The sequence below is a fragment of the Balaenoptera musculus genome, chromosome 10 (genome assembly GCF_009873245.2).
Source record: "Balaenoptera musculus isolate JJ_BM4_2016_0621 chromosome 10, mBalMus1.pri.v3, whole genome shotgun sequence".
Taxonomy (NCBI): domain Eukaryota; kingdom Metazoa; phylum Chordata; class Mammalia; order Artiodactyla; family Balaenopteridae; genus Balaenoptera; species Balaenoptera musculus.
In genome coordinates, this window is record NC_045794.1 from 20,898,499 (window position 1) to 20,913,211 (window position 14,713).

Consider the following 14,713-nt stretch of genomic DNA (forward strand, 5'->3'; position numbering starts at 1 on the left):
GTAACAATGAACGCTATTGAGGTGGGAATGGCCACAGCATGTTATATTGCCTGTTATTTCTTTATATTTAACATTGGAACAGTGGAGTTTGTTTTGTGACTCTTCTTATAGGAATTCAAATATATCAAGGAAGAGAAGCTAAATCTTTGTATATTAATGCTGAACAACTTGAGAAACCACAAAGAATCCCTTGATAAAGAGTTTGCCAAAGTGATAGAGATTTTGAAGAGATTCAGGCTGGAATATTTTTATTTCAGAAAAGAATTTCTTCCCAGGTGATGATCCCTTATATATAAGAAACCCATGCTTTATATACATAACATGTTTGTAATTGTGCCATGGCATTCAGTTTACCTTTTTCAAGTTGTATACCTTGATTTCAGATGACACTTTTTCAGGGAAGACATTTTGTCTGACAATTTTGAATTGTGAAAGAGTATGAAATTGGCTTATATATTCAAAATAGCAAGTAGTAAACTTGAAATCTATGGAAATCCATATATTGAGTTATTTTTCCCTAGAGAAGGAGTTTGGAATCAGAATATAGAATTCTTTTAACCAGAAGGGGCCTTAGAGATTATTTAGTAAAACCTCATAATTTTATAGAGGACTGGAGCAAAAGGATGTAAAGTGAATTGATCAAGACCTGAGAGTTATTAATGGAAAATCTATGAGTAGCTCTGTTAATGGAAGGACTTGATGCTGGGACTGTTGACTCCTATCCCATTGGGCTTTATGTTCCATCTCAGGGTACAATGCATTACATTGGGCCCTAGTCAATTAAATTTCAAGTAAAAGAAGTCATAGGGAATAGAAGACTCTAAATGTAAAGTGACTTAAAATCTTATCCTTCCTCTCACCTTAATTCTTTTTTTTTTAAGTACCTGTGTTTTATGTATGTGTGTATGTGTGTATGTATGTATGTATGTATGTATTTATGGCTGCACTGCACGGCTTGTGGGATCTTAGTTCCCCGACCAGGGATTGAACCCTCGCCCTCAGTGAAAGCACAGAGTCCTAACCACTGGACTACCAGGGAATTCCCCTTAATTATTATGTTTTCTGGGGAAAACTCTTGAGATTTGTACACTATGTAAACCACATACTAAACAAGGACAGTGGTTAGATCTTTTGTTAACCACTATTTATATAGCTGCTAATGCCTTACTTAGCATTCCCTTAAGAAATGCTTTTTGACTGAATGAATGAATGAATATGGGTGTATTTTGAATTTGAATAAAGTAAAAGAAAAAAATGTACTTAGAGACCAAGATTGCTGAAAGAAAATAGCAAGAAGAAACTATTTTATTCCCCCCAAATAAGGAAACTAGGTATCAGAGAGAGTTTAATACCAGAAGGAACTCTCAAGAAGATGATCTTCTGCTTTCCCTAAGAAACCGGGAGCTCAGACTTCCCCATAGTGGTAAAGGCATGGGTTAAGTAGATATGCAGCTTCCTTACACAGATACCATCTCCACAAAAGGGAGCATTGAAATTCTTCTGTTTAGCAACAAAGAACTATTTGGAGAGAGGCCTGCACTAGAGTCATCTAGGAGTAAGTGAATCTTCTGTATTATCCTATTAGACACACGAACGGCCCAGTTAAATAATAGTAGGTACAATTTGTTGAGAGCTCATTGTGTTGCATGTAGTGCTAAGAATTTGACACACATTTATCTCCAGAGAGGTCACCCTGGTGGGGTTAAGTGACAGCTGGGATCAGGCCTAGATATGGTCTACTTCAAAACCTATATTCTTTCAACTCTTAATCCCTCCCTTCTACTTGTTAAAATCTAATGTAATATTTATAGGGCAAAATAATACTCATCAATGTAAGGATGGATTAGCCCCTGCCTTCTAAACATAATTTAAAAGACACAAAGCCATATAGAGGCTACACACAAAATGATTTGGCTATAGGTATTAACTATGAATAAGAACATGAGTGAAGTATTTTGTGGCGGTGAGAGGGAATTCTATATTTAGATGAAGTAGGAAATATTTATTAAAAGTAAACTTTCAGGAGTTAGCTGTTTGCTGAGGAGAAAGCTTCCATTTTGGTGCAAGAGAAACAGACTCCAGTGCTGAGGAATGGAAAGAATTGAGTGAGGCAACGAGAGGCAGTGAAAGAAAAAAAAAAAAAAAAAAAGGCTTTTGGAGGGCTTGGTGAGAAAAACATGTCATCATTTGTACATGCTTTTGTACATCCAAGTGCCACCTCTTTGCCAGACAATTTTTCCCCCTAAATGCTAGGGAATTATAGAAAATAGGACAGAAATCTCTACCTCCACGAAACTAACATCTATTAAGGGACACAGATAATGAACGAACATATAATTATATAATATAATCCCAGGGAGTAGTAAGTGATATGAAGAAAATTAAAGCAGGATAAGAAGACCAGGAATGACCAGGACCCAATTTTAGAAAGAATGGTCAGGAAGGGCCTGTCCGAGGAATGATGAATTGACTAGATAAATGAAGTGAGAGAGTGAGCTATGCGATGATCTGGGGAGTGTTCTAGGCAGAGGAAATAGCTAGTGCACAGGCCCTGGGGTTGTAATGAGCTTGGTATGTTTGAGGAGCAGCGGGAGGCCGGCGTGACAGGGGTGGAATGAGTGCTGGGCAGTGGTAGGAGATGAGGTCAGAAGGATAGGCAGGGGTCAGGTCCACAGCCTTGAAGTTCATGTTTAGGAATTGGGGTTTTATTCTGAGTAGATGGGAAGCGATTGGAGGATTACAAGCAGGGAAGTAATATAACTTGTGTTTTGAAAAATCATTCTGGCTGCCATATAGAGAATTGTCTATCGAGGGCAAGAGTGAAAGCAGTGAGACCAGTGAGAAGAGGTTTTTTTCAATAACAGACCACCAATTAGAGATCCTGAAATCAATTTACTGGATGATGACCCACTTAAAAAAATAAATATAAAAATATCAGAATACATTGTATATCGTAAGAGTAAGTAATATATCATACAATTTTTGTTTCAGCTAGGTATGTGTGTGTGTGTGCTTAGTTAAAATATAAACTATTTACTGAGTCATGGTCAAGAAAGCCCCTGAGATAGGTGCTATTGTAATAGTCCAGGTGAGGAGTATAATGTGAGCCAGGGTGATAGTTATGAAGGTGATATGAAATGGTTGGATTCAAACTATATTTTGAGGATAGATCAGATCTGACTTACTAGTGAATTAGATGTGGGAATGAAAGAAAGAGAATCATCCTTGACTTAGGTGGTTTTGGTCTGAAAACTAGGTAAATGGGGTGCTAGATGGCAAAGTCTGGGGGAGACTTAGACTTGGCAGGAGTGAAAAAAATCAAGATTTAGCATTAGGACATGTTAGCAAGGAGAGTTGTTGAATTTAAACACACACTCACACCCAAAGCTAAAGCTACTATGCCTCTCAACGTGATAATGAAAATCTCTATAGAAGAAAAATCTTTGAAGTTTCAACATTTGTTGAATATCTTTAATAAATGGTACTATCTAATTTTTTCAAGCTTTTTCTAAGGCTGCTGTGCTTCATAAAGTAAATAAATGTTATTGTCTTATAGGTACAAATACATATAAGTGATTAAAAGCTTTAGTATTATTAAATATGGGTTTCTGTTGGTCCTTACAGTCCTTTTGCTTTCCCTTGAAAGATAATGGACACTCCTGGTAGCTTAGACTATTCCTGGAAAAGATAAAAGTAGATAAAATTGATGTCTTAAAAAATAGAGGAGGCGATGTCGGCAAGAAGGTGGAATAGGAAGCACTGGACCCTCCTTCTCCCAATGGATACACTGACTCAACAGTAATGCATGAGCAAATTCCTTTTGTGAGAAACCCAGAAACTAATACTTAAGAGGCTCCTTCACCTTGGGTAACCATAATGGGTAACCAGCCACATCAATGATGGTAGGAAAATTCTAGATACCCTTGCACCATAATTCCTGCTCCTGGCACAGTGTTATATGATCAGAAGGAACCCCACAGCTCCTAGCTTTTTCCTGAATAGGGAAAGAGTTGGACTATTGTGCCCAACATTCCAACTTTGCTGAGGACTGCCCAAAATACCAGCTTCTGTCTCACCTGTCTCAGAATGAAGACAGAACTGGGTGTACTATAGACATCTGGGGGACACTGAGAACAAAGACAGTGGTTTGAATTAGCACACAAGCACTCATCATAGTCCCTCCCCCTAGCTCAGCACAGAGTAAGCAGATAAAAAATTCCAGATCACAGCTTCTCCCTAGGGAAGGAAAGAGTTGGATCACACATCCAACATTCCAGCTATTCTGGGGGATTCCTAAGAGACTGGCTTCTGTCACACCCATCTTAGAGTGATGATGGGACCCTTATACCCTGGATGCCTAGGTTCCAGTAAGAACAAAAATAGTGGGTTGAACCAACATAGAGATTTGAGAGGCTCCTAGAATCTCTGCTCAAAGTGACTGGTAAGGCCAGTCTGCTAATACTGGGAGAGGTGGATCTTTTTTCTTATGTGAAGATACCAATACAAAGAGTCAAGAAAAATGAAGACACAGGAAAATATGTCTCAAACAAAGGAACAAAATAAATCTCCAAAAACCGTACCTAATAAGACAGAGATAAATGATTTACCCCACAGAGAATTCAAAATAGCTGTCATAAAGTTGTTCAATGAGATCGGGAGAACAATGCGTGAACAAAGTGAGACTGTCAACAAAGACAAAAAGTACCAAACAGAAATCTTGGAGCAGAAGAATCCTGAAAATTTTGCCAGAAGAGTTCAATAGCAGATGCAGAAGAAAAGGTCAGTGAACTTGCAGAGAGGTCATTAAACATTATCCAGTCAGAGGAGTAAAAAAAAAAAAAAAGAGAGAGAGAGAATGATAAAGAGTGAAGAAAACTTAAGGGACTTAAAGGATATTATTAAGTAGACCAATATATGTATTATGGGAGTCCCAGAAGGAGAAGAGAGAAAGAAAGGGACAGAAAGGTTATTCAAAGAAATAATGGCTGAAAACTTCCAAAATCTGGGGAAGGACACCCAGGCCCAGGAGGCCTAACAGATCTCAAATAAGATGAATCCAAAGAAATCCACACTGAGACACATTATAATCAAATTGTCAAAAGTCAAAGAGAGAATTTTGAGAGCAGCAAGAGAAGAGTTTTGTCAGGTACAGGGGAGCTCTCATGACTATCAGTGGATTTCTCAGCAGAAACCTTGCAGGCCAGAAGGGAGTGGGATGATATATTTGAAGTACTGAAAGTAAAGAACTACCAACCAAGAGCACCATACCCAGCAAAACTGTCCCTCAAAAATGAAGGTGATATAAAGACTTTGCCATACAAACAAAAGCTGAGGGAGTTCATTACCACTAGGCCTGCCTTAAAAGAAATGCTAAAAGGAGTTCTTCAAGTTGAAACAAAAGGACCTTAAACGGCAATGAGAGCATATTAAAGTATAAAATTCACTGGTAAAGGTAGATATATAGGCAAACACAGTAAATCACTTTTAATTCTAGGATAAAAGTTTTAAAAAAGTATTATAAACAAAATATAAAAATTTGTTAATGGTATACTATATAAAAAGATATAAATTGTGACATCAAACAAAATGGGGGGGGCAGGGAGGTAAAAGTGTAGGTTTTTTGTATGTGATTGAAGTTAAGTTGTTATCAGCTTAAAATAGATTACTATAACTGTAAGATGTTTTATGTATGCCTCATGGTAACCATAAAGAAAATACCTATAAAAGATACACAAAAGAAAAAGAAAGGAATCAAAACATATCAATATTAAAAAAATCAATGAAACACAAAGGAAGACAGGAAAAGAGGAACAAAGGAACTACAAGACAGAAAACAATTAACCAAATGGCAATGGTAAGTCCCTCCCTATCAATAATTACTTTAAATGTAGATAGATCAAACTCCCAAATCAAAAGACATAGAGTGGATTGAATGGATTAAAAAAAAAGACCCAACTATATTCTGTCTATGAGACTCATTTTTTGAAAAAATTTTTATTTTATATTGGAGTATGGTTGATTTAAAATGTTGTGTTAGTTTCATGTGTATAGCAAAGTGATTCAGTTAAACATATACATATATCCATTCTTTTTCAGATTCTTTTCTCATTTAGGTTATTACAGAATATTGAGTAGAGTTCCCTGTGCTATACAGTAGGTCTTTGTTGATTATCTATTTTATATATAGTAGTGTATATATGTTAATTCCAAACTCCTAATTTATGCCTTCCCCCCACCTTTCCCCTTGGGTAACCATAAGTTTGTTTTCGAAGTCTGTGAGTCTGTTGCTGTTTTGTAAATAAGTTCGTTTGTGACGTTTTTTTAGATTCCACATATAAGTGATATCATATGATATTTGTCTTTCTCTGTCTGACTTACTTCACTTAGTATGATAATCTCTAGGTCCATCCATGTTGCTGCAAATGGCATTATTTCATTCATTTTAATGGCTGAGTAATATTCCATTGTATATGTGTACCACATCTTCTTTATCCATTCATCCGTTGATGGACATTTAGGTTGCTTCCATGTCTTGGCTATTGTAAATAGTGTTGCAATGAACATTGGGGAGCCTGTATCTTTTCGAATTATGGTTTTCTCCAGATACATGCCCAGGAGTGGGATTGTTGGATCAAATGGTAGCTCTATTTTAGTTTTTTAAGGCATCTCCCTACTGTTCTAAGAGACTCAGTTTAGATTTAAGAACACATATTGGCTGAAAGTGAAGGGGTGGGAAAAGGTATTATGTGCAAATGCTAATCAAAAGAGAACAGGGATGACTATACTTCTGTCCAAAAAAATAGACTGTAAGTCAAAATCTGTCACAAGAGACAAAGAATATTATAAAATGATGAGTCAATTCACCAGGAAGATACAATTATAAATATAATTGCACCCAATATCAGAGCACCTAAATATATAAAGCAAACATTAGCAGAATTAAAGGGAGAAATAGATAGCAATATAATGTCATTGTAGGAGACTTCAATACCCCACTTTCAATAAAGGAAAGAACATTGAGACAGAAGATCAATAAGGAAACAGCACACTTGAACAACACTGTAGATACAGTGGACCTAACAGACATATATAAAGCATTCCACCAAATAGCTACAGAATATATTGATACATTCTCAGGTGCACCTGGAACATTCTCCAGGATAGATCACATATTGGGTCACAAAACAAGTCTTAACAAATTTAAGAAGACTAAAATCATACTCACTATTTTTTTCCAACCACAATAGAATAGAACTAGAAATCAGTAGCAGAAGGAAAACTGGAAAATTCACAAATATATGTAGAAATTAAACAACATACTGCTGAACAACCACAAAAAAGAAATTAAAAGGGAGATTAGAGACTATCTTGAGACAAAAAATGGGGACAACATATCAAAACTTAAGGCTTGCAGCAAAAGCAGTACTAAGAGGGGTGTTAGTAGTGATAAATACCTACATTAAAAAAAGAAAGATCTTGGGAGTTCCCTGGTGACCTAGTGGTTAGGATTCTGGGCTTTCACTGCCATGGCCCAGGTTCAATCTCTGGTTGGGGAACTGAGGTTTTGCAAGCTGCACAGCACAGCCAAAAAAAAAAAAAAGAAGAAGAAGAAGAAGAAAGATCTCAAAAAACCTAACTTTACACCTCAAGGAACTATAAAAAAAAGAAAAAACTAAGTCCAAAGTAAGCACAAGGAAGGAAGTAATAAAGATTAGAGCAGAAATAAACAGATAATATAAAAACATTTTTTTAAAAATCAATGAAACTTGATTTGTTTGTTTTTGAAAAGATAAACATAATTGAAAATCTTTTGCTAGGCTAAGGAAAAGAGAAAACTCAAATGAGAAATGAAAGAAGAGACATTAAAATTGATGCCACCAGGGGGAAAATGAGACATAAGAGACTGCTGTGAACAATTATACAGCAATAAATTGGAAAACCTTGAAGAAATGGATAAATTCCTAGAAGCATACAACCTATCAAGACTGAACCAGGAAGAAACATAAAATGCGAACAGACTAGTAAGTAGTAAAGAGATTGAAGCAGTATTCAAAAAACTCCCAACCAATAAAAAGCCAGGACCAGATGACTTTACTGGTGAATCACCAAACATTAAAAGAAAATTAATGTCAGTCCTTCTGAAACAGTTTCAAAAAATTGAAGATGAGGGATCACTTCCTGGTTCATTTTATGAGGGCAGCATTGTTCTGACACCAAAACCAAAGACATTACAAGAAAACTATTCATCCTTGATGAATATAGATACAAAATCCTCAACAAAATACTAGTAAACCATTTTAAACAGCCCATTAAAAAGTTGATACTCCATGACCAAGTGAGATTTATCCCTGGGATGCAAGATGGTTCAACATATGCAAATCAATTAATATGATACACCACATTAACAAAATGATGGATAAATAGCACATTATCATCTAAATTGATGCAGAAAAGCTTTTGATAAGATTCAACACCTTTCATGATAAAAATATTCAAAAAACTAGAAATAGAAGGAAACTACCTCAACATAATAAAGGTCGTATGTGAAAAGCCCACAGCTAACATCATACTCAATGGTGAAAGACTGAAAGCTTTTGCTCTAAGATCAGAAACAGCTCAAGCATGTTCGCTCTCACCACTTCTATGCAACATAATACTGAAAGTACTAGACTGAGCAATTAGGCAAGAAAAAGAAATAAAAGCCATCCACATTGGAAAGGAAGTAGTAAAATCATCTCTGTTTGGAGATTACATGATCTGTATATAGAAAGACTCCACAAAAAGCAGTTAGAACTCATAAACAAATTCAGCGGAGTGGCAACATACAAAATCAACATACAAAAATCAGTTGCATTTCTATACACTAATAATAAACTCTCTGAAAAGGAAACTGAGAAAACAATCCTATTTAAAATAGTATCCAAAGAATAAAATAAGAATAAATTTTAAGGAGATAATGACTTGCATACTTAAAACTATAAAACAACACTGAAATAAATTAAAGAAGATGCAAATTAATGGAAAGACATCTTGTGTTTATGGATTGGAAGACTTAATGTTGTTAAGATATCCGTACAACCCGAAACAATCTACAGATTCAATGCAATCTCTACCAAAATTCAAATGACATTTTTTTACAGTAATAGAAAAGAACAATCCTAATATTCATGTGGAACTACAAAGGACCAAAACAATCTTGAGAAAGAAGAACAAAGCTGGAGGTATCACACCTTTTGATTTCAAAATATATTACAAAGCTACAGACCAATGGAATAGAATAGTGTCCAGAAATAAACCCTCACATGTATGGTCAACTGATCTTCAAGTAGGGTGCCAAGAATACACAATGGGGAGTGGATAGTCTTTTCAACAAGTGATACTGGGAAAACTGGATATCCACATGCAAAAGAATAAAGATGAACCCTATCATACACCATATACAAAAATCAACTCAAAATGGATTGAAGACTAAAACATAAGGCTTAAAACTGTAAAACTCCTAGAAGAAAACTTAGGGGAAAAGCTTCATGACATTGGTCTTGGCAATACTTTCTTGGATATGAAACCAAAGGCACAAGCAACAGAAGAAAAAGTATGCATGTAGGTCTACATCAGACTAAAAAGCACACAGCAAAAGATTTAACAGAGTGAAAAGGTAACCTATTGAATGGGGGAAAATATTTGCAAACCATATATCTGAAAAGAGGTTAATATTCAAAATATAGAAGGAGCTTCTACAACTCGATAAAAAATACCCAATTTACAAATGGGCAAAAGAATTGAATAGACATTTTTCCGAAGAAGATATAAAATTGGCCAACAAGTACATGAAAAGATGTTCCACATCACTAGTCGTCAGGGAAATGCAAATAAAACCCACAATGAGTCATTCACAATGATGAATGAATCACACCTGTTAGGAAGGCTATTATAAAAAAAAAAAACCCCAAAAGATACCAAGTGTTGGCAAGGGTGTAGAGAAATTGAAACCCTGTTGGTAGGAATGTAAAATGGTGCAACTGCTGGTAGGAATGTAAAATGGTGCAACTGCTATGGAAAACAGTTTGGAGGTTCTCAAAAAATTAAAAATAGAACTACCATATGATCCAACAATCCCACTTCTGGGTATATATCCAAAAGAATTCAAAGTAAAATCTCGAAAAGATATTTGCACACTCATGTTCATTGCAGCATTAGTCATAATAGCCAAGATGTGAAAACAATCTAAATGTTCATTAAGGATGAATAAATAAAGAAAATATGGTATATACATACAATGAAATATTATTCAGCTTTTTTTTAATAAAAAGTTTTTGAAAGCTTTTCGAAAAAGAAGGAAATTTTGCCACATGTGACAACGTGGATGAATCTTGAGGATATTATGATAAGTGAAATAAATCAGTCAGAGAAGGACAAATACTGCATGATTCCGATTGCATGAGGTATTTAAAATAGTCAAACTTACAGAAGCAGGGAGTAGCATGGTGGTTTCCAGGGGCTTGGGAAGGGGAAATGGATGGTTGTAATTCAACAGGTATAAAGTTTCAGTTACACAAGATGAATAAGTTCTAGAGATCTGCTGTACAACATTGCGCCTGTAGTTAACAGTACTGTATTGTGCACTTTAAAGTGTTAAGAGGGTAGATCTCATGTTAAATGTTCTTAACCACAATTTAAAAAAAAAAAGAAAAAACTGACTACATGCTGTTGAACAATGCTCAGTAGAATGTGTGTTTAGGTTGTTAGGTTGTTTTTATTTTTGGTTAGGGTTTTGTCTGTTGGCTTACCATAGTGGTAAAGCATTCTCTGAAACCATCCTTGTCTCTCATATGGTCCTTCAATCAGGGCTGGATTTATGTCAATGTACAATGGGATTCTGACTATGTATTAACATTTGAGAGGCATGCACAAGGCCTAAACCTGACAATGTCTTCCTCACTGCTTTGAAACTCCCAAAGGTTCTCGTTCATTTGAGCTAAGGTCCTTATTCAGGTCAGGTTGTTTCCAGATAGTCATTGATATATTGATACATAGCATGGTTTAAATAATCTCATCAGCTAACAGATGCATTTTTATATATTTGGGGGACTAGGGTTGGATCCAAAAGAGAAGTAACATAACAACACTAAGAGATTTGGGGTGAGGAAGAAAGGGAGGGGAAAGGCTTTAGAAAAGAGAGGACTGCAGTGGAAATACTAGCAGCTAACTTTTGCCTGTTCTTGGGAGCAGCCCTTCCTATGCTCATGGCACGTAATTTTACCATGACTGACAATTCTTAAGGAGAAAGGCTAAGGTCATGAAACAAAGTTCTTTTTTTTTTTTTTCTCTCTTTTTTCTTTACCCTTCTTCGTTTTTTCTTTTTTTTTTTTTTTTTTTTTTGAAAAAGCTAGTTGTGATATGTAAATATGGCACCTGTCACAGTGACCTTATTGTAGTGCCAATGTAGCTAAGTACTATGAATGTAGCTTGTGGGGAACTGAATATTCCAGTGTAGAATAGGAAACTAAATGTTCTTATCTGTAAAGTGAGGTTATCAGACTAAGTGATCAATACGATTGCTTTAATTAAAATTCTATATTTGTGAAGCATTTACCTATATGTAAATACTTTCACTTTTTCCTCTCATTTCTGAGGAAGTATATTAAGTTTGAATTTGTCATAAGTTCCCAGGGGTTGACTCTTAGTTGAAATGTCACTGACAGCTTGTGGTTTGGACTTTTTTTTAACTAGGCAGAAACAACTAGAAGCCATCACACAACTGCAAGAAGATGCTGTCAACCAGGAAGCCATCCTCAGGAAGAAGGTCCAAGAAGCCAGCCAATGGTTGGAGGGAGCAGAGGAGCAGGTAGGGTGGCCTTTGACTACACTATATGCACAGGAAGTCTCTCAGATGTCCTTAAAACCCTGAAGTAAAAATGGAGGAGGAACCAAAAAAACAAAGAGGAACTGCGAAGTTCAGTCCCTCTCGACTAGCAGTGAGCGGAGGAAGTAAAGGGGGAGTTGTAAGAGGCGGTGTCAACAGCCTGCTGATGAAAGAGGCAACTTTGCAGAAAGAGGCGACTTGACATACCAAGACTTTTGCCGCTGTAGAAATAGCTCAGGCATACGAAGCCCATGCAAACACAGAATTGCAGAAGTTCAGTGGAGGCTTATCACTTCCCTGAGAAGAAAAGCACATTTTCAGTTTCGTGTGCATAATAAGAGTGAGTGCTCAATTGCTTTCTTTCCCTGCCACTCTGCTAAAATCCAGCATTAACTGTCGGTATCCAGGTGGAGGATGGAGATCAAGCAGCCCACTCTGCCAGGGAAGAAGCTAAGCCTTTGCTGCGTAAATTAGAGGAAGCAATTTCGGATCAACGAAATCTCCAGACTATAAATACTGAGTTAGTGAACACTTGCCAGACACTTGAGCAGAAGACAAGAAAACTGAAAAGTGAGTAGCAAGTATTTGTTATGTCTGAATTCAGTCCACTCTGAGGTGGGGCAGGAGGACTACAGCCATTTTTCTAGATTCCAGCTGCTATCTTATTACTGAATTCATGGTGCTGAAATGGCTCCAGAAGCAGTGTTATGGGCTTCCAGAGAGATCTGCCTAGTGGCTAGGTGGATGGATTTAACCATTAACTTTCCCTTTTGGTTGTCTATTACAAGCTGGATTTTTCCATAACTGTTATTTCTTTAAAACTTAAACAAAACCTCTCAATATCTGTAAAAGTAAACATGGAAAAAAATCTTGTATGCATGAGAGAGTTGAACTTGCAAATTGTTTACATATTCTACTCTGACTTTATTAGCTGGTTTGTACCCATCATATGGTAGAAGAGGCCCTGCCTCTCTATTTTCTTTTAAGCAGTAATTTTAGAGTTGAGCAAAATACTTAGGAATTCAATGTGTATCAAAATATTATATATGTGTGAAAATTCTTTTAAAATTTTGTGTTCTTTACATATATATTTTACTTTAAAAACTAGAACATTTGCCATTTTACCTAAAAGTAGATAAGCGTTTACTGAGGACTGAGGTGAGAAGACAATTGTCAAATTACAGATGTCAGATTATTTTTAAGCTTATTTTATTCTAGAAACATGGTTCAGTAAAAATAAAGCTTACGTATATGACCATTTATCAGACAACTGCTTTTGTTCAGCCAGCTTCTTGTTCCAGCAGTATAAAGGTTCTTTTTATAGAAAGTTATTGGTTTGGGTAATAACTAAATATAAGCTTAAGGTAAGCTAGTGATGGAAATTTTCAGACTTGTGTTTGTTTTGGATTTATTGTACCCTTTCTACTGTTATCTGAGAAAGCTGTTTAAGAGTTTAAAGGAATTGGCTAGTTCTAAAATAGCAGTGGTTATTCAACACTTTATTATTATTATTATTATTTCTAAGCCTTGTAGAACTTGATCATATTCAATAACAGTAAGTGTCATTTTACCCTGCTTCACTCTGTCAGACAATGTAAAGCATGCTTTAAATTACATAATCTTTATGATATTTTTTTGTATTGCTCAGAGGGCATTGGAGAAGGTCCCCTTGTGATTAGAGTTGTTAATTTTGAGCCATGAACATGCCTTCATTAAGGCATTCCAAATTTGGTTTATGGTGTGTTTGCTTTAGACACTGTGCTTAGAGGTCTAATCTTTTGATCCAGTTATTTTTATCCTTTGCTTAAATCAATATTATACCCCATAGTTTTATAAAACAAAGAATTTATCCCCTCCTCCAACCTACTATGGTTTGTAGTAACTTCTTGGAAAAGTCAGCTTTTGTAACTTATTCCAAAATATACATTCTCAATATTATGAACTTGCTATTGTCTTCCCAGTCTATCCTCAGGGGATAATTGGTCCAAATATCATTTAAAATAGAATGTGAAAGCTTCCCTAGGTTGAATGCACGTATTTTTTTCTGGCTGGATAAAGTAGGGTGGATGCTTCCTTTCTGTTTTGAATTGCACACAATCTGCCAGGCTTTATTAGCTCCTTTACTTGTGAGTACCTTTTGCTGCCCAAAGAAGGCATACCTATCAAAATTTGGCTCTTAAGACCCTTTGCTTACGAAGATCTTTCTAATAATGCCCTTAAAAATCAACCTTTATGGGACTTCCCTGGTGGTCCAGTGGGTAAGACTCCGTGCTCCCGGCGCAGGGGGCCCGGGTTCGATCCCTGGTCCAGGGAACATGCCGCTGCAACTAAAAGATCCTGCAGGCTGTAACTAAGACCCAGCGCAGCCAAAATAAATAAATTAATTAAAAAAACAAAAAAACACAAAAAAAAACCCAACAATCTTTATAAGAAGAGGGAAATTTGGGTAGCACATATTTTCAAAAAGTCTATAGAGCAGATTTTCCAGATAGACTGTGAACAAACGTCAACAAGGTAGGACAGTTATAACACAAACACATCCTCACACATTCCACCATGACCACTACCATCACATACTGTTTGAATTCTGAGTCAGACATTTGAATTCTGAGTCAGACAACAAAACTATTTAAATCCATTTAGTTCTCGTGAAACTTTCCGGTTAGCTTCATAAATTCATTAAGTGTTATGGCAATTGCTTTCTGCTGCATCTAAGACAGGTTCATTAGCAAACTGTGTGAGGATGCAGTTGTTGTGTCCAAATGTTTAGGTCAATGACAATGTTCACAAACTGGAAGTAGGAAGTTGCTTATGACATTTGATGAGATACCTGAATTTAATGTTGAATAA

The 14,713-nt window shown here is 36.0% G+C and overlaps 2 protein-coding genes across 2 annotated transcripts in view; both read left to right on the plus strand.

Annotated features, from left to right (window-relative positions):
* The window catches only part of LOC118902047 (inositol 1,4,5-triphosphate receptor associated 2), a 41,912-nt gene extending 30,004 nt beyond the window's left edge, over window positions 1-11,908 (plus strand). Inside the window, exons 16-17 of the mRNA XM_036865926.1 lie at window positions 112-275; window positions 11,731-11,908. Coding sequence (XP_036721821.1) covers window positions 112-275; window positions 11,731-11,908 — 342 coding nt within the window. The remainder of the gene's footprint in view (window positions 1-111; window positions 276-11,730) is intronic.
* Window positions 11,909-12,262: 354 nt separating this feature from the next.
* Window positions 12,263-14,713, plus strand: part of IRAG2 (inositol 1,4,5-triphosphate receptor associated 2) — a 48,112-nt gene continuing 45,661 nt past the window's right edge. The window contains exon 1 of the mRNA XM_036866103.1: window positions 12,263-12,433. The gene's annotated coding sequence lies outside the window, so the exon portion shown is untranslated. The remainder of the gene's footprint in view (window positions 12,434-14,713) is intronic.